The sequence below is a fragment of the Apostichopus japonicus genome, chromosome 4 (genome assembly GCF_037975245.1).
Source record: "Apostichopus japonicus isolate 1M-3 chromosome 4, ASM3797524v1, whole genome shotgun sequence".
Taxonomy (NCBI): domain Eukaryota; kingdom Metazoa; phylum Echinodermata; class Holothuroidea; order Aspidochirotida; family Stichopodidae; genus Apostichopus; species Apostichopus japonicus.
The window spans coordinates 21,106,029-21,126,800 of NC_092564.1; the positions used below are offsets into that span (position 1 = coordinate 21,106,029).

Here is a 20,772-nt window from a genome sequence, read left to right on the forward strand (position 1 = left end):
AAGGGTGCCCTATATAGACATATAAGCTTCTCGTAAATATTATGTCGTTAAAAGTTCGAATTTAGCTAATCAGGAAATCAGACTAGGAGTATGGTGCCATTTTATACTTTTATAGCTACGACAAAGTACAGTAAAGAGCCTAAGAAATGTACACTTATACAAATATAGTACACGTAGGCCTAGGCATATTATCTCATTGTGGGGGGGGGGGGCGGTGTACGAAGAGTAATATGAATTCCCCGACATTGAAGTCTCCAGGTTAAGGTAACTATCTCCCCCTGGATTCCAGTGACATTTTATGGACGTTGACATCAAGGGTTAACTATATATATACGTGTAAAGGAATTCGTTTCGCCAGGATCTCTCGCTGTTTTGGTGTTCATATGTTTTCAAATGCTGAAGGTTAGATCACCTCACCAAGAAACAAGTACTTCTTCCAAGATGAAAATCCAGCGCCAAAACCTTAAAGGTAACTGGGAGCAAGGACGTCGCTAGAGGGGGTGGGGTTGGGGGGGGGTGTCTCACCCCCAAACTTGATAAAACTGACAATAGTTGGAACATTGAGTGCGACAGTCGGAATTTCCGACTGTCACACCCTTATTTACCTAGGCCTATTCGTATATTCCTGTGAATATTTACCAGTTTTCTTTGCGTCTTTGAAAAATTGTATCTCGCGATCCTTATACTCCACAATACAAATCTTCGTATGATTTTGAATACCCTAAAAAAATGCCTAATAGAACAACTGTGCAACGTTCGCCAGCTTCAATTCGGTTTTTTATGTAATAATTTTACTATTGGATGGGTTGACCCTGCTCGCTAGCTTCAAGTAAGTTCAGGATATATATTTTCTCTATGGTATACAATTAAAACACTCAATGCTAATCTACGGAAGCTTAGACGTGCCATCAACATAAGAAAAACTTTGCCCCATAAGTTGACATTTTTCAGTAAATTGTTTAGATAACAAGATCAAATCTTATCAAAAATCAGAAAAATGTTGCATTGCTCATTTGCTTTAACTGAGCAATTGAACAATTTTCTGCAAAATGTTTAATTGACAACTTATCGTATCTCGTCAACTCAAAAAGTTTATGCAAAATGTTTAATTGTTCTCTTCATTCCAAATGCTCATTTGGAATGAAGTGAACATGAAGTGAACATGAAGTGAACATGAAGTGAACATGAAGTGAACATGAAGTGAACATGAAGTGAACATGAAGTGAACATGAAGTGAACATGAAGTGAACATGAAGTGAACATGAAGTGAACATGAAGTGAACATGAAGTGAACATGAAGTGAACATGAAGTGAACATGGAGTGAACATGGAGTGAACATGGAGTGAACATGGAGTGAACATGGAGTGAACATGGAGTGAACATGGAGTGAACATGGAGTGAACATGAAGTGAACATGGAGTGAACATGAAGTGAACATGAAGTGAACATGAAGTGAACATGAAGTGAACATGAAGTGAACATGAAGTGAACATGAAGTCTATGTAGCCTTCAAGCAGATAACTTATACTCAGTTGCTTACTTACTTAACCAGAGTGATTAATAAGTGTGTGAATTGATGGGGTGGGGTGGGGGGGGGGTACAAGGCAGCAATCGGAATTTTTTGGCTTCAAAACCCTTCCAGTTGGAATTTCAGCCACAACACCCCACCCCCCCCCCCAATAATCAGGTCTTAGCTACGTCCCTGACTGGGAGCCTTATTGTTCGTCACTGGGCCTCAGTGCCAACATGTGATTTCGTCCGGGGAGTGTCCCTGGACATCGGGACGTCTAGTCATCTTAGTAACAACAGGCTAGTGTAGCTTTGCAGCATTCAAATGGTATCTATTTGTTCCTGCATAATATTATTTTGATCAATTTACATCAAGCTGGTGGTTTAAATCTCTTTCTAGATGTAGGACTTCGTATCCCACGAGTTTCCCTATTGACCGAACCACCATCGCAACTTCCCCCTCCAAATGTGGGTTCGTGCTTACGATTACGTCCTTACCATGACCGGTTATATAAAGCTCGAAGTGGTACAAGTTGAGCGCTAGGAGACCATTTTAACCCTTCCTACTGCACTAAAACGGATTGATCTCCACAAGTAGCCAAATCACTTCTATGGTGCTTTAAATCACTTCCAACCACCTTTTCTTTCACACCATCTGTACACGTTGATTTATGCTCTTCCACAAACAATGATATAAACAAGATGTACTTGGAAATATGTCGAAACATTCAATTCTCTTTATGCCACATGAGCCCCTCTACTTCTACATACCAGTAACTCGTTAAAAGATACTTAAAAGAGTATACTCTGTCATTTTTAGTAACCTGTATATGATCCTAACATATATAAGGTTGTTGATTCCTATGCATGGAAGAAGAAGAATTTGACAGATTGCGCACCCGTCCAAGTATTCACCGGTGAATACAATTCAAGTGACTTGTAAATAACCGTAAATAATATGTATATTTCATAGAAACGACAGCATTTGTCAGTAACGTATACAATCATGCATTTTGAGTATTTCATGGAAATTTTGTAGTTTATTATCAGGATGTGATTTCCATCATCCACCCCCCCCCCCCCAAGTTAGATTTTGGTCAAATTGTTGACATAATGAACATCGGCCGTGTATCGTTCTCCATACCTCTACATCGATCAGAAAAGATGAGCTGTTTATTCTTATCCAGGTCATTGTCTAATTCTATCTCGAATTTATATTCATATTATTTGATACACTAAACAGTAATTTAATTTATTAAATTACTTAGCTATTAAATTCAGGTATCGGCTCTCTCTGTTTAACAAAGCTACGCCCGGTTATCATATAAACACACAATTTTAATATTTGCAACAACAACAAGAGAAAAAATTGTAGCTGGTTGAATAATGTATTTCGCCATCAAATACGTAAACTAATTTATTCCTTGTACTATTTCATTAACGTCAGAACAGATGCTTATAGGTATGCTGTATGGGCTCCAAAAGTGCTAGATATTCAAACTGTTTTTATTATAACCTTCGAAGAAAATTTTCCTCACTGAGACATTCAGTCATCTTGTGTGTTTCTTAAAAAATGACTAAGAACAATTTGGAGAGTAAAGACCTCCAGGAAAGTACTTTTTGAAAACTTCTAGCAATTATAGCGTGCCATAATTTGGGGCCTATTCTGACTACCTGTAACTTTCGAAAGTTTGCAACAAAATAGCCTAAACAATGGATGGAGTCAAGACTTTATATAAAACCACATGTGTCATAATTGACGTTGAAAATGCCACTGGTAGGGCACGCAAGATTTTCTATTTGCGCAGTAGCGTAGGAAGTTATAACCATAATTTAAAATGCATTGAGGTTTCGATGACTTCATTGCACTAAACCACTATTTGGATGTACAATTATACTATAGCATGATAAACACAGGTCAGCCTATACTGTACTGTACGTGGCAATAGACACCTCCATTAAAAACATAAAGAGTCTTGTACTCAATGTGATGCATCCTAATGTGCACTAAGTATGAGAACTATTCACGATTCCCATCGTTAAATATCATGTATAAGGGTTTTCAGAGTTTGTCCTCTATCATAATGAAAATATATGTACTACCTATCGTAATGAAGGTATATGCACTACCTCTCATAATGAAGGTATATGACTACCTATCATAATGAAGGTATATGTACTACCTATCATAACGAAGGTATAAGTACTACCTATCACAACGAAGGTATATGTACTACCTATCATAATGAAGGTATATGTGTACTACCTATCATAATGAAGGTATATGTACTACCTATCGTAATGAAGGTATGTACTACCTATCATAATGAAGGTATATGTACTACCTCTCATAATGAAGGTATATGCACTACCTCCCATAATGAAGGTATATGTGCTACCTATCATAATGAAGGTATATGTACAACCTATCGTAGTGAAGGTACATGTACTACCTATCATAATGAAGGTATATGTACTACCTATCGTAATAAAGGTATATGTACTACCTATCGTAGTGAAGGTACATGTACTACCTATCATAATGAAGGTACTGTATGTAATACCTATCGTAATAAAGGTATATGTGTACTACCTATCATAATGAAGGTATATGTACTCCCTATCATAATGAAGGTATATGTACTACCTTTCATAATGAAGGTATATGTACTACCTATCATAATAAAGGTATATGTACTACCTATCGTAATAGAGGTGTATAAACTACCTATCATCATGACGGTATATGTACTACCTATCATAATGAAGGTATATGCACTACCTATCATAATGAAGGTATATGACTACCTCTCATAATGAAGGTATATGTACTACCTATCATAATGAAGGTATATGTATTACCTATCGTAATAAAGGTGTATGTACTACCTATCGTAGTGACGGTTCATGTACTACCTATCATAATGAAGGTACTGTATGTAATACCTATCGTAATAAAGGTATATGTGTACTACCTATCATAATGAAGGTGTATGTACTCCCTATCATAATGAAGGTATATGTACTACCTATCATAATGAAGGTATATGCACTACCTATCATAATGAAGGTATATGTACTACCTATCGTAATAAAGGTATATATACTACCTATCGTAGTGAAGGTACATGTACTACCTATCATAATGAAGGTACTGTATGTAATACCCATCGTAATAAAGGTATATGTGTACTACCTATCATAATGAAGGTGTATGTACTCCCTATCATAATGAAGGTATATGTACTACCTATCATAATAAAGGTATATGTACTACCTATCGTAATAAAGGTGTATATACTACCTATCATCATGAAGGTATATGTACTACCTATCATAATGAAAGGTATATGTACAACCTATCATATTAAAGGTATATGTACTACCTATCATAGTGAAGGTATATGTACGTAATAAAGGTGTATATACTACCTATCATCATGAAGGTATATGTACTACCTATCATAATGAAAGGTATATGTACAACCTATCATATTAAAGGTATATGTACTACCTATCATAGTGAAGGTATATGTACGTAATAAAGGTGTATGTACTACCTATCATAATGAAGGTATATGTACTACCTATCATAATGAAGGTATATGTGTACTACCTATCATAATGAAGGTATATGTACTCCCTATCCTAATGAAGGTATATGTACTACCTATCATAATGAAGGTATATGTACTACCTATCATAATGAAGGTATATGTACTACCTATCGTAATAAAGGTGTATATACTACCTATCATCATGAAGGTATATGCACTACCTATCATAATGAAGGTATATGTACTACCTATCATAATGAAGGTATATGTACAACCTATCATATTAAAGGTATATGTACTACCTATCATAATGAAGGTATATGTACTACCTATCGTAATAAAGGTGTATGTACTACCTATCATAATGAAGGTATATGTACTCCCTATCCTAATGAAGGTATATGTACTACCTATCATAATGAAGGTATATGTACTACCTATCATAATGAAGGTATATGTACTACCTATCGTAATAAAGGTGTATATACTACCTATCATCATGAAGGTATATGCACTACCTATCATAATGAAGGTATATGTACTACCTATCATAATGACGGTATATGTACAACCTATCATATTAAAGGTATATGTACTACCTATCATAATGAAGGTATATGTACTACCTATCGTAATAAAGGTGTATGTACTACCTATCGTAGTGAAGGTACATGTACTACCTATCAAAATGAAGGTATAAGTTCTACCTATCGTAATAAAGGTATATGTACTACCTATCATAATGAAGGTATATGTACTACTTATCATAATGAAGGTATATGTTCTACCTATCGTAATGAAGGTGTAAGTACTACCTATCATAATGAAGGTATATGTACAAGATATCATAATGAAGGTGTATGTACTACCTATCATAATGAAGGTATATGCACAAGATATCATAATGAAGGTGTATGTACTACCTATCGTAATGAAGGTGTAAGTACTACCTATCATAATGAAGGTATATGTACAAGATATCATAATGAAGGTGTATGTACTACCTATCGTAATGAAGGTGTAAGTACTACCTATCATAATGAAGGTATATGTACAAGATATCATAATGAAGGTGTATGTACTACCTATCGTAATGAAGGTGTATGTACTACCTATCGTAATGAAGGTATATGTACAAGATATCATAATGAAGGTGTATGTACTACCTATCGTAATGAAGGTGTTAGTACTACCTATCATAATGTCAGTCACGTTAAAGAGTCATCAGGTACGGTAACGTTTTCTGTGACAATAAGTAATTGTTTATAACCGTTAAGGAGCTTTGCGCAAGCGCGGAGTGGTTGAAAGTGCCGGTCCCCATGTTTGTGTAATATCGTGGAATGTACAAACCATGCGTTAATCTTACGAAGAATCTTTCCCACTCCTGTGTATTTATAGGCTAACAGAGAACATTGTAAGCATATCAAAAAATAACAAATACGTTTGAACTTTGCGACTATTTCCAAATAAAACGAAAGTGGCTCGTAAATTAAAGCGGAAAATATAGACAAATATTGTTTTTCCTATTATGCTGATGTGCACTAGGAAGCAATTTATTGGAGTCTGCGGAAACCATATATGATTTTGTTACCAGTACCAGCAAAATTTTAACCTCGCGAACAGAAACGAACAGTGTAAGCTGTTGAAAGAACGGATACATCCATAGCAGATAATGTTCTGATCCATAGCTCCTCAGAACGCCGCCATTGTACTCATGTGATTTCCATTGCTATCAGCATAGGCTAGGAACAGGGGAAGACTACCCCCCCCCCCAAAAAAAATAAGGGATTTAAAAATTCGGGCAAAAAAAAAATATTCCGAAGGCTAAATACACGGTCGCTTGCCCGGATTTTTTTCGATTCTTACGTGAATTGTTCCCGATTCTTGCCCGAATCGTTCTCAATTCTTGCCCAAATCTTTCCCGTTTCTTACCCGAATCGTTGCTGATTCTTGCCCAAAACGGCAACGGCTCTTGCCTGATTTTTTCGACTCTTGATTAAAACGATGAAAAAGATGAAAAAGATTGTCAGCATTTTTATACCCCAACATTTCAGGGGACTCAAAATTCGGCAAGAGTTGTTGTACCAGTCAGGGCGCTATGCCTCAGCCACCCCCCCCTCCCCAAATAAGAGGATTCCTAAATATAATAAAAAGTAGCACCATTTTGCATCTAAGCCACCTGACATTAACAAAAATTTCTCGACACCTTCCCCTTACACCCCTCCCTCAGGACGGCATCCCCTGTACTGGGTGACAAGGGAAAGATCCGTCCCGGGTGCCAACTATTCTATGTAAACTACTGCTTACAAATGACAATCTGAATAAAATCATACTTGCAACCGGCATCAACATGTTTGATGCTCATGTAAGTTTCGAAAATTCGAGCAAATACTTTTGCCCCCCCCCCAACTCCCTCTCAGTTTGTACGGTGCCGTTCGCCTTTGATCATCAGCATTGCCCCAAGATATGCTAGATAGTAAAATATTGGTCACTAATGCTCAGATTTTAACAAGCACTGACTCAATGTATTTGCATTAATGAAGCATGTAAATACATATATCTGGAAATAATTTATGAAGAGGGACACTTTTTTTCATACAAACTGTGTGCATGTATTTCTCACCCCTCCCACCCCTCCCACCCCTACCACCCCTACCACCCCTCCCACCCCTACCACCCCTACCACCCCTACCACCCCTACCACCCCTCCCACCCCTACCACCCCTACCACCCCGGTCCTTCTCTAACACATTGATCAATGATGGTTGGGTTTGTTTCTCCTATGAGAAAACAGGAAGTGAGATTTAGAACCAGTTATATTAATAGTAGTACTATTCCATTCACTGCCACCAGCATAAGTCATGCCATACCTTCTAATAGAAAATGTGGAGGGGGCAACCCAGTATAATTGGAGGAACCTTTTTCAATGTATTGTCGTTTTATTTCGAGGGAACATCCGAGAAAGGCGCGAAACATTTAAAAAAGTTAATAATGAGTCGAACACGGTCATCTCATTACGCAGTACTGTTTTGTTTTGTACACTATATTAATTTGTTTATAGCCCCCCCCCACACCGCCCCACCCCAACCTATATTATATATTAACGTACCACTCCGTGTATCTTTCTTCTAACTATAGCGCCAAGAGTTAACAAACTAATAAGAAAGCGTCTCCGATAAGTGTAAACCTTTCAAATGTTTAGAAAAGGGCAAGGTAAGAGTTTAGAAAAGGGAGAGTTTAGGAAGTCAAAAATTGGGAAATGTTCATGCTCTTTATACCATAAGCCTCACATTAAGCTGTCTGACGCCGGAAACCGATTGTTTTTCCTCGAATGGCTGCAGTGTATACATAAACTATAACCGAATAACTTGGAGGTTATATTATAGATACATAAATACTAATATTATATTCAAATATACGATCAAGAGTGACCTACATGTACCCTACCGTCGGTTTTTATTTACATTGCTTTTCTTCAAAATTAATACTATTTTCTAGGTACAGAAAGAAAACAAAATTATCCCAGCTTGACAGCTTGAATAAACAAAAAATAACAGAGAGAGAGAAACAAAAACGATAAAACAATGGATGATTGTATAAAAGGTTACTGTTTGAAAGAAAACGATTCATATACTGAGAGAATCTTGTTATCTATAAGCTTGAGTTTAACCAGTCTTGTTACCAGTTTGTTCGTTATCACTCGAAAGGCAACGTAGAAACAGGGAAAGAAGCCGAGACCCAAAATGAAGTTTGTATTAGCAATGTTCGTCGTTGTTTCTCTCAGTGGATGCAACGCGTTACCTGCCAAAAGTGAGTATATAAAAATAATAACTTAATATACAGTTAATATATTGATATAAGTGGCCCATAAAATATACATTCGATTGGAACTTTTTTTGCTGGTAATATCTGACGTCATAATGGTAAACGGTCTTCCAGGCTGACAATATAGATTGGGTTAAATTTATAATAATTTGTCTTTGTAAGTATTTCAGCATTTGTCGTATATTTTAGAGTACCATCGTTTCGGTAAATAGGAGAAAATTTTCTTTTTCATCGTTTCCAATTGATTGGAATAACCGTTCATAAATACCAGATTGACCAAGCAGTCAAAATGAGCTGAAAGATGCAGCATAACTAGTAAATAAATACGTTCTGTACCATCTTTATAGTTTATTCATTACACTGTTATCACTTATTTTTTGCTTAATAATAAAAAAATACCTTCTTCTATTGACATTCTTTGCAGGAACCGCCAGTAAAAACGGCTGCTTCCAGTCGTGTTTCTCTATGTTCCAGCCGGTATGCGGTACAGACGGACTAACGTACGGTAACCAATGCGAACTTGAGAATGCCAAAGAATGCGTATATAGCGCAATAAAATTAGCCCATGATGGAGAATGCACTGGTAAGCTAAGAATTTTATTATATATATAGTATTAAAAATACCTGCTCCACTCAAACATGCATTTATAACTTGACACAGACAAAAAAGGTGATAGCATGATATCGTTATCAAATTTGTTAGAGAAAACCATGACTTTAGTGCAGAGAAAAAAACGTTGGGTAGGAGGGGTGGGGGGGGGGTATTTTTGCATTACTACAGGATTCAGAGAACCAGTAACCTAGGAAATACATATCCTGGTCTTCACTACAGCGTATGTAAACCAAACGTTCCAAACACATGGGGTACACTGATGGAGCAACTGTAACTTAATCGGCATATCCGAGTAACAAGAAAGCGATTCGCCATCCGGAAAACTCAATACCAACAAAATAGCTATAAATAGCAATAGCTTTATGGTAACCCAGCGGCGATTTTTTTTTCCCCAAAAGAGGTTTGTAATTGTGTGTAGATAGTAGCTCATGATTGGTCGGAAAAGTTATGTCATCACAATAGAAACCTTCACTTCGAAGTTACCAAAATGTCTGCATCCATTCGTTGCAACGAACATATACCCGTTCACAGTGGCGTAGGAAGGTACTTTTGAGTGGGGGGGGGGGGGCTGAAGACTGATGGCCGGCCTTGGAATTATTTTGCATTTGGCCTCAGATGCAATTTGGTGCAATATAGCACACTTCAACACCCACTCCATTTTGTAAATAATTTTGCATTTTCACCTGGCCTTAGATGCAATTTGGTGCTCCAAATGAGATTTTTTTCTCATTTGGAAAGGAAAAAGGGGTTTTCTGACTTACGAAGCGGGGGGGGGGGGGGGGCGGAATGATACTTCCGCCCCTCCATATTTTTCACTGGGGGGGGGCTGGCGCCCCCACCCCCCGGTTCCTACGCCCTTGCCCGTTCAAAATTACCCGAAGCTTTCGTTAATATATGTAGATGTGTTTGGAATTGGTTTAGACATATTGAGCACACTAGTATTGTATGATCTACTTTAACCGAAGTGTATAGCCTTTAACCGAAGTGTATAGCCTCCTAGGCGGAGTGTATAGCCTAGTGGTTAACGCCGGCGTCTCCCAGTCATGAGATCCCCGGTTCGATTCCCCGCCGACACCAATGTGTGTCGTCTGGCAAGGGTGTTGTTCAATAACAACTTCCTGACATGGACGTTAAATGGATGTGTGCCGAGAGATTGGCTTCGGTCAGCTTGCGAGTCTACAAGCCTCCATGGCTTCTTTCGCGAGTTCCTGCTTGCGGGAAGATCACATATACATACATACATACATACATACATACATACATACATACATACATACATACATACATACATACATACATACATACATACATACATACATACATACAAGTTTTTTGTGAAGGCATTAATCGATAACATTGCACAGTGAAAGTTTCGTACAGGGTGCATCACACATGCGCTTTAGGCCTATATATATTATAACTGTATACACAGTGCAGTGACGTAAAATATCATACTGTACACTATACTGGTTTGCGTATATTCATTCAAGACTGTCAACTCGCGTTGTGCAGTTTGATTTTAGTGTTGGCCTACCCATTCCACGAAACGAATTAAGAATTCCATAGAACGGCTCACGAATCTTGGATAACGTATACACGAACCCAATAGAATGTAGCGTATGTAGGCTATCATAAGTAAGGTCAACATGTGATCCAAGCATTAAAAGTAAAGTTAAGGCGTTTGAAGGGAAACCCCGTAACTTAACTTAATTAAGTGTCAGTGTGTAACTCAGTGTATGTCTTCGAACTTCCAAGCGATGGTCATTATTGATGCTGACGTCACGAGCAATCTGATTGGCTGTAAACTCCATAATTGCAAACCTGTTTGGGAAAAAAATCGCAACCAGTCCCACTGTACACAACTTATAATATTTCACATTGACCCCCACTTTTTCCACCCAGTTCGATAATCTATACCGCACAATAGTGCAGAATACCCTCCCTCCCCCTCCCCACCCCTCCCCTCAGTCTAGTACAGTCGTCCGGAGATCGTGCAACATATAGAAGTTTGTTCCTGGGTTAGTATTGAAGAATAATCCCAAACTGAAAGAGTGTAGTAAATAAAGAAATATTTGTGTGGTCCCAAATTCAGATCTACTACGCGTTGCTTTGTCCATTCATGAAGACATTGTCCTAGCAAATGACAGTACAGTACAATTATAGGAACTATGATAAACCCGTCATAAAGAACCCGACAACATAATGTGAAGATTATGTAGACATTTTCCTGTAGAGGTTTGATAAACCATGTCATGACATAAATATGCCCCCATGACCAAATATGTTAGGATTTAATTACCAATATACCGAACTGTTAAAATATCGTCATAGATGCAATCAGTCTGCTACAGCCTGCAGGGAAAAACGAAGACGATCTTATAGTGAGACTTTGGTACATTCTTTAAAGTCACTTACGATATACTCTGTTATTTCAGACTCCAGTAGTACATCAGCGTGTCCCCAGTTCTGTACTCGGGATTACAGGCCCGTTTGTGGGTCTGACGGTGAGACCTACAGTAACTATTGCGTTCTGCTGCGTGAGCGATGTCAGACGAAGGATACAAGTTTGGTCCGAGCCAATGACGGTTCCTGCTCTAGGAGAGGTGAGATGAATCAATGACCGTATTCAGGCTGACGTAGGGCATGATTTGCTCCAGCAGTCCAACCGACTTCCCTTAGATCTTGAAGCTAGCGGCGCATTCTACGCTTCGGACGAAACTGGCAGCTTTTGCGACCTTGAATGCCTTTGATACCTCGAACCATGCAGCGCATTTGTTCTTAGAGGCAGTAAACCGGTAAACCGGTAGGCCAACCTCGACCTCTTTAGTCCAAGTAGTTACATCTTTCTTTCTCTTATTTACACACACTCTGCTGCTGTAATACCACGAAAATTGTTTAAACCTCGTTAGTAAAATATGTTAACCTGCTTAATCTGGAGGATACGGTCCTAACAAACGAAGCAAAATGCTTGTAGGTCTAATCTACGAAAATTTTGCAAAGCCGATCGAAAACCCCTTGCATGATCGTCAAACGGGAACAGGGTATTTTACGCTTTAGAACGCTGCTCGAATCGTCTTCTTTGCGCCTTGTTAATAGAAAGTTTATTTGACGAACTTTGGTTGGGAGTGAAGCAAGTTGTTGGATTTTTCGTACCAAGGATCGGTCTTTGACATTTTATTCTTCAAAAAGTACGTCGACAGTGATCTACAAAGACGACGTGGAATTAGATATGCATTAGATTGAACAGCTATAAAAGGAAGGCATATCCTCCGAACAAACCATTTACAACATTTGCTCGTTGGTTTCCCTGTTTGTAGTAGTGTAGAAGGAATTGAAGAAATTCCTTTACCATAGATTCATAGCATGACTTTTTGAGAAAGTTCTGTGTGTGTATAGGCGTGTTTGACTTATCAAAGCAAGCAACGTAGTGTATATAAAGAAAGGTAGTGCCGCTTTAATTTCAAATTAATCAGTACCATAGGAAGTAAATTAGTCATTCTGCATAAATGTAAACTTATACTTATGTTTTTATTTACTCTTCTCAGGAATGTGAGGCACAGATGAAGGAAAATGTGAGTACTTATTGAAAATATACTTATTTACACATACTTATTGAAAAGATCAACTTTATGAAGCAGCATTAATTATTGTATTGAATTGTAACTCTGTTGGCCTTATTGCTGCATTTACCGAACCAATAAAAGTGCGTTGTTCTTCCGCCTTAATTAACCTCACGCAATGCGTTCCTTTTCAAAATTGACAGTTGTGAAATGCACATGAAAAATCATAGCAAAAGCCCAACATTCTACTTAAAAGTTAAATCAGGGTAGAGGGGGGGGGGGGGGGTGAGAGTTAATGAAGGGGAACATGGAAAGGGGACAGGAAGAGGACAGGAAGGCTATAACTCCCACCGACTGTAGAAGCTTGAGATCTTCAACCGATTTCTATTTCTGAATCCCAAGCAGATAATATATTCAAGATTAATTAAAAATAAGTATGAGATCATAGAAGCAACAGTTAGGTAACTACAGATTGAAACATCCGTCCCTTCGTTGTCCAGAGCGGAGTGGGGGTGGGTGACGGGCTGTCGAGAGTGGAGTTGGTTGGGTGACGGGCTGTCGAGAGTGGAGTGGGGTGGGTGATGGGCTGTCGAGAGTGGAGTGGGAGTGGGTGACGGGCTGTCGAGAGTGGAGTGGGTGGGTGAAGGGCTCTCTAGAGGGAGTGGGGAAGGGCTGTCGTGAGGGAGTGGGTTGGGTGACGGGCTGTCGAGAGTGGAGTGGGGTGGGTGACGGGCTGTCAAGAGGGAGTGAGGTGGGTGACGGGCTATCGAGAGTGGAGTGGGGTGGGTGACGGACTGTCGAGAGTGGAGTGGGGAGGGGGTGATTAAATGTCGGTATCCATATCGGTATCCACATATACATCTAGCAGGAGTTTCTAAATATCGATTATTAAAACCCTCCATTAATGCAATTCACTTAAAAGTAAGGAATTATGGTAATCTGAGGCCACATTTTCTCCAATCCCTTTGCTGTGACAGGGCCTCAAGAACTTAATTTCCAAAGGTTAAAAGTCGAAGTTAAAATTTATTAGAATACTACTCCTCTCGACGTTAGGCCAAATACTGACACTATCAATACTGGCAGAAGTCTTAATATTTATTTATTTATATATATATATATATATATATATATATATATATATATATATATATATATATATATATATATATATATGTCAATTACTTTGAACCCCCAGCGCCCTCTCGTGTATTGCAGTAAAGCTTTGGTTAAGTTTCTAAGTGGCGTAGTATAGCGACATTAGAAAGTTAAATAGATTCGATATTCTCTGAGATACTGAGACAGAGTTGGAAATGAAATATTAAAATTTCAGAGATTCAAAGATCACAGAAAGGTCGAGATTAGGAAATCAATTTTTTATCAATTCTCGGCCTCAGCACGGTTTACTCTGAACTAATGACGACAAATGTGTTTGGTTTAAAAATTCCCGATACGCCGTTAATAAGGTTGTTTGACAGCTCATCGTGTCCACCCTCCACCACCCTATCGACACCCTCCACCACCCTATCGACACCCTCCACCACCCTATCGACACCCTCCACCACCCTATCGACACCCTCCACCACCCTATCGAGTACTTTGTTTTTATACTCTTCATTTTGTTAGCTTAATATAATTTCTTGTTAATTTTCAAGATGTCCTACTTTTCTTTACAGAAGGATGCATCTTGTTTTGCCTTGCTATCTATGCTCCTGTTTGTTGATCTGATGTCATTGTTTACAGTAATCTCTGCCTCCTGAAAGCCCAATAACGTCGAAATCCAGGTCTCACAAAAGCTAATAATTGTGTCTGAGTGATGACTGGAGCCGGATAAAATACACAAATTCCCTTTTCACAGAGGAAAGTTACCCTATACATATATTATAGATAGCAACCTTCATTTTAAAAATAAAGCACGAATTTGTATCTTTCGTTGCTAGCTGTCAACCGAAGTCTTGCTTGTTTGTAAGCATAAAATATGACATTGTTTTGGTAAGATAAACTTAATTCGTGTCACAATTAATTTTGCACATTTTCTTCTTTTTCTACTTTGTTCTATGTCTCTTTTCATTAATGTAAAGAACAGTTTGTAAGCGGTTCAGCCGAGAAACTCCTCTTTCGGTATACGATTTAATAAACTCCAATAAGAGCCGATATCATAACTAAGTCCCTCCTCCAACTTCATATTTGTGTCGGTTTCCTTGAAGAAGGATATGCAATATGACGGTATTAAACCGGATCAAACAACGGCTTATTTGCCTAAGTTCTGTAACAGAAAGGGGTTCATAAACAACATTGACATTAATTGTTTGCCTAAGTTCTTTAACAGAAAGGGGTTCTGAAACAATGAATATCAATGTTATTTGTTACGTTCGACGGCACGCGGAGCTTAACAAAACGGGCGTGTCATGGCACGCTAGGAACTAAAATCATGATACCTGCTTCAAGTGTTACCAGTCTTTGCATGGAAAGTTGTCAAATGAATGAATAGCAGCATGGGCGTCAACAGGTGGGGGACGGGGGGGGGGGGACATGTCCCCCCCCACTTTCAAAAGTGGAGGGGATATCATATCATTTGTCCCACCCACTTTTCAGAGTAGTTATTAAAAAAAATCACATGCATATGCGCGATTTTCTATTTAAGGTCAAGAAATCTGGACTCCCTGGGCCCCTTCTATCTATCACTTGCACCGTCATTTATCTCCCATTCTCCCAATATCCTAAATCTGCCCATTTAATTCGTTCGGGGGGGGGGGGGAGACCATTCGAAAGTGTATTGAATCTTGCACACATGTTGTTTGTATGGGTTCCAAGGGATTAGGTAAGCCATACAGGTAGATGGTGATGAGTTACTATGTTCATATCACTACCTCCAGTCCCTTGGACTGCACGGACGAATAGGGGTGTAGGGGTTAAGTAATTAAGGCTACATGTATTCGCCGGATATGGTAGATCTTTATTGTTGAGTGCCGGCTAGGCGCTACACACGCTCTGCGCGCGGTGCCTTTTTCTGATTATTATTATTAAAGTACCTGGGCACATAACAACTGACGTCTCGCACCTACATGCACTCATCCCGGAGGTGACGGCGCCACTTTTTCAATATTTCGTTTGAGATGGACGCTGTGTAATTCGTCTCCCTTGGTGTCAGAACGGCATCTTTCTACCAGTACTTTCTGTCGGGATTTAGTTTTGTGAGACAAAATTTCTCCTCACAGATCTGGTTCTGATGTAACTAAAAACGACTCAGGAAGGCCGTCTCCTGCGATCTAGGGGGTCTTATGTACCCAAAATTTTCTGGTACGCTACGCGCCAACCAATGGTGGCGCTCCGCTTAGATAGTATAGTGTCCCCCTCACTTTCTGAAGCCTGCTGACGCCCATGAATAGCAGAAGTTCAATACTAAACAAATATATATATATATATATATTATGGTAATATTGGGTAGTGGTGTTGCTATCCAGAGGTGTCAAGAGCGCTACATCGCCCGGGACAATTATGTTAACCAAGCATCCTTTTAGCACTCTTCCATATCTCATATATTTCATGGCCCTCAAATTAATCCCAGACCGGGAGCTGTAGCCCCTGGACCCCCTCTCCTCGTGTCTAGTGGTCTCCAGGACGCGCTCCTAATGCAGCAGTATCTCAAAAAAGATTTCAAACATGAATGTCATTTAATTTCTTAAACTCACTATAGGGAGAGCTTACCGCCCTGCAGTCAGACATCGTGCGACGTATTTTTTGTTTGACCAAAATACTGTATCTAATTCCCATTTTGGTTTCCCGAAAAGGAACACTATGGAGTCACTCTTACCGACCTTGCAAAATTGCGAGGGGGGAGGGGCTGATACTATTACGTGGTTAGATTCGTCCAACACGGCAACATACGTTGTACACAACAAGAAACGCTGTACTCAAAGCCGAAGACTTTGTTGTTTGGCCAGGCGACGAGGGACCGTCAATTCTCAGAAAGGTTGCTAATACTGTCAGCACTGTTAGAAAACAATTCAACAGAGACGTCTTGAAAGTGAACAGCGCCGTCAGCATCAAAGGAGACAATAACATCAAAGGAGACAACAGCAACAAAGTAGACAACAACGTTGAAGGGAGACAACAACATGAAAGAAGACAACAACATAAAACGGCAGACAACATAAAAGTAAACAACATAATACATTGCACTTTCGGCGTTCCATACTTCAATGCCGCCCCTATTCTCCTTTCGGGGGAATCATTTCATACTGTAGTTCTGATTCTAGTTTTATCTGGAAAACCCGAGCTACCAACAACATGCATGCAGTGACTGGATATATTAATTGAGTTACGATTAACCGTTTAAGCCAAGTGAGATGTCGTGAAGCAACTTTTTGCGCCCTTTCTATGATTTTCCAACCTCATTGACCCCACGATGCCATAACGACATACGGTACATAACTAGCTTATATATTCCAATCTAACTTCAACTGATGGAGTAACAGTCGAAAAATTTACAACTTTGAACGTTGTTTTTTCTCGAAGATATTTTCCGTTAGGTTCACAATAAACCCCGCCCATAAAATGAATATTTAAATTATATGGACGTCATTGAATAACGAGGTAAATAAATTTCACTTGTACACCAACATGTACTACGGCACCATGCTTTATTTGTGTATATTGTGTATGGATGTAGTACCGACGCGACTTTTTCGGATTGCTGGGAATGAATTTATTTTAGGCAAAGGCTCATAAATAAACACGTTAGCTATTCACTGATTGGTTGAATTCAAACTATAGTGGATATGTGGAACTGCGTGCGACTATAGGAATTCGCCGGAAGACACTCTGATCATTATCTGCATAAATCCTTAATTACTCTCCAATTAATGCTCTTGGCAGGAAAACAATTTGGCTAATATCTAAAAATCTTTGGCAAAGCTTTGAACTGATTACACAATGATTTACAGAAAAAGTGGGAAAAATTGGGCTATGGCATGGATCCCACTTGACTGGTACCCGGGCGAACGCCCCCCCCCCCACCCCGCTCAATACCCCAATGCTCACGAGTATTTAGCCGCGGTTTACACAGTTCTTGCTTTTGCCAAATGTTGTACAATTTTATGTTAGGTGCATAGGGGCCCTATGATAGGGCACAAAGAATAGTCTATATTGTTCATCATGCTAATTTCGATTAGACCCAAATGTAGAGGAGACGGCTTTATAGAGATGTTCGGCCCCTGGGAAACGGGTCCTCCAAGTTGGAGGGCACCAACAATTTATGGAGGGGCACCAATAATTTAAGGAAGGGCACATTACTCATGTGCTGTTACTTGTGAAGTTTATGTCCACACAGATGGTGGGACAAGTTATGGTGATGGGGGTGGGAGAACACTAGTCTGAAAGTGGACGAGTGACGTAAGCGAGTGACGAGAGTAACATAAGCGAGCTTATACGTGATACAATGCATGATATATCGATGGAAACACTCAGACATTGTGGATGTGGCCATTTTTATTTTGGAAAATTACGAACATCCGCTAACATGGATATCGGTGGATGCACTCGAAATGTGTGGCTAATGAACCGAGACAAAGAAAGTCTCTTCAGAATTCGTTTGAGATGTCTATGACGGCTTACAATGATCCGTAACATAGGATTTCTTTTTGACTAAACAATAAATCAATATAGAGACGTTACGAGTTTATTCCTATCCATCTCGATGTAGATGTATCATACATTGTAACACGTAGGCTAGGTAACGTTATACACGTATGTACCCACATACGTACGTAATAGTATTACGCACGTACGTAAACATATCAGGTGCATGTTACTTCATTACGTACGTACACGATATTATTACGTACGTACATGATATTATTACGTACGTACATGATATTATTACGTACGTACATGATATTATTACGTACGTACATGATATTGTCACGTACGTATACGGAATAAAAAGATTTGTTGTTACCATGTCGAGAGCTTTTTAGCATTTCAATAGCTTGGCACCTTGAAACGTTAACCGTGCAGTATGCTCCCATATATAGGCACTGTTAAGTGTATATTACGTCCCAGAAGTACAGATCGAGCAGATTATTATTACTATTATTTTTTTATATAACATGGTTCAAATTCCTTTTCGCTTCCCATTCCACATACATTTAATTTAGAATTTACTCACAGTCCTGTGTATTTCTTTTATTTTAAGAATTTCTTATAATCTGGAAAATTAACTGGACACTTCATTGCCTAACGTTGAGACTCTACGTAAAACAGCGTGTAGGTGACGCTTTCGGGTGAGCTGTTGGTTTTCACGTTGCTGTAAGCATCGAATTTAAAATATGTACCCCGACGGTTGCAAGCGACAAGCCGGAAGTGGTATATATGTGATCAAGCTAGTTATTGCACAGATCCTACATAAGGGGGAGGGAGCTCTGCCGAACTTTTACCCAGAGTTGCTCTATAAAGGAGCTCTATACTTTTACCTGGAATTGAATTGAAAAGACGATTGTGTTATACTTTATATGGGCATATATCACATTTCCTAGTACACGCGTGTACTGCCTTGCTTTAGTCTTATATCAAATAATAAAAGAATAAAAAAACTTAAAAAGCCTCGAGAAAATCATCGCTCGCCGCCTCTTCAAATTTATCAACGACAACAACATCATCCCAGATTGCGAGGCAGGATTCAGGCACAAAAGAAGACAGACCAGCTGTTCCATTTCATACAAGACACTTCAACGTATTAAACCAAGGGTCATCGTACATTAGCAGCCTACTTCGATGTAGAAAAAGCCTTCGACAGAATGTGGCACAACGGTATACTACTCAAACTCAGAAAATACCACTTCCTGACTAATCGAAACTTCATAATTGGTACATCACTTTCCTCAACATTACAACCACGGGTACGCCTCAATGAAGCATCATCAGCCCATTCCTATACATCCTGTCCGTCGGAGGCATCCCATAACCAGACAACGCATATACATCATAATTGCACCCTTCCTATACATCATGTACGTCGGAGGCATCCCAATACCAGACAACGCATATACATCACAATTGCACCCTTCCTATACATCATGTACGTCGGAGGCATCCCATAACCAGACAACGCATATACATCACAATATCGCACCCTTTCTATACATCATGTCCGTCGGAGGCATCCCATAACCAGACAACGCATATACATCACAATATCGCACCCTTTCTATACATCATGTCCGTCGGAGGCATCCCATAACCAGACAACGCATATACATCACAATTTCGCACCCTTCCTATATACATCATGTACGTCGGAGGCATCCCATAACCAGACAACGCATATACATCACAATTGTACCCTTCCTATACATCCTGTCCGTCGGAGGCATCCCATAACCAGACAACGCATATACATCACAATTTCGCACCCTTCCTATACATCATGTACGTCGGAGGCATCCCATAAACAGACAACGCAAATGCATCACAATTGTACCCTTCCTATATACATCATGTACGTCGGAGGCATCCCATAACCAGACAACGCATATACATCACAATTTCGCACCCTTCCTATACATCTTGTACGTCGGAGGCATCCCATAAACAGACAACGCATTTACATCACAATTTCGCACCCTTCCTATATACATCATGTACGTCGGAGGCATCCCATAACCAGACAACGCATATACATCACAATTGTACCCTTCCTATATACATCAT

At 39.2% G+C, this 20,772-nt stretch overlaps 1 protein-coding gene across 2 annotated transcripts; it reads left to right on the forward strand.

The window, feature by feature from the left end:
• Positions 1 to 8,676: 8,676 nt before the first annotated feature.
• On the forward strand, positions 8,677 to 15,085 carry LOC139966792 (double-headed protease inhibitor, submandibular gland-like). Of its 2 annotated transcripts, none has more exons than XM_071970149.1 (5): positions 8,677 to 8,877; positions 9,317 to 9,475; positions 11,941 to 12,108; positions 13,051 to 13,077; positions 14,739 to 15,085. In XM_071970149.1, the coding sequence occupies exons 1-4, from the start codon at positions 8,811 to 8,813 to the stop codon at positions 13,056 to 13,058; spliced, it is 402 nt and encodes a 133-aa protein (XP_071826250.1). In that variant the 5' UTR covers positions 8,677 to 8,810; the 3' UTR covers positions 13,059 to 13,077; positions 14,739 to 15,085. The 2 variants fall into 2 exon arrangements, with proteins under 2 accessions (XP_071826250.1, XP_071826251.1); XM_071970150.1 differs by having other exon boundaries at positions 14,742 to 15,085.
• The last annotated feature ends 5,687 nt before the right edge of the window (positions 15,086 to 20,772 follow it).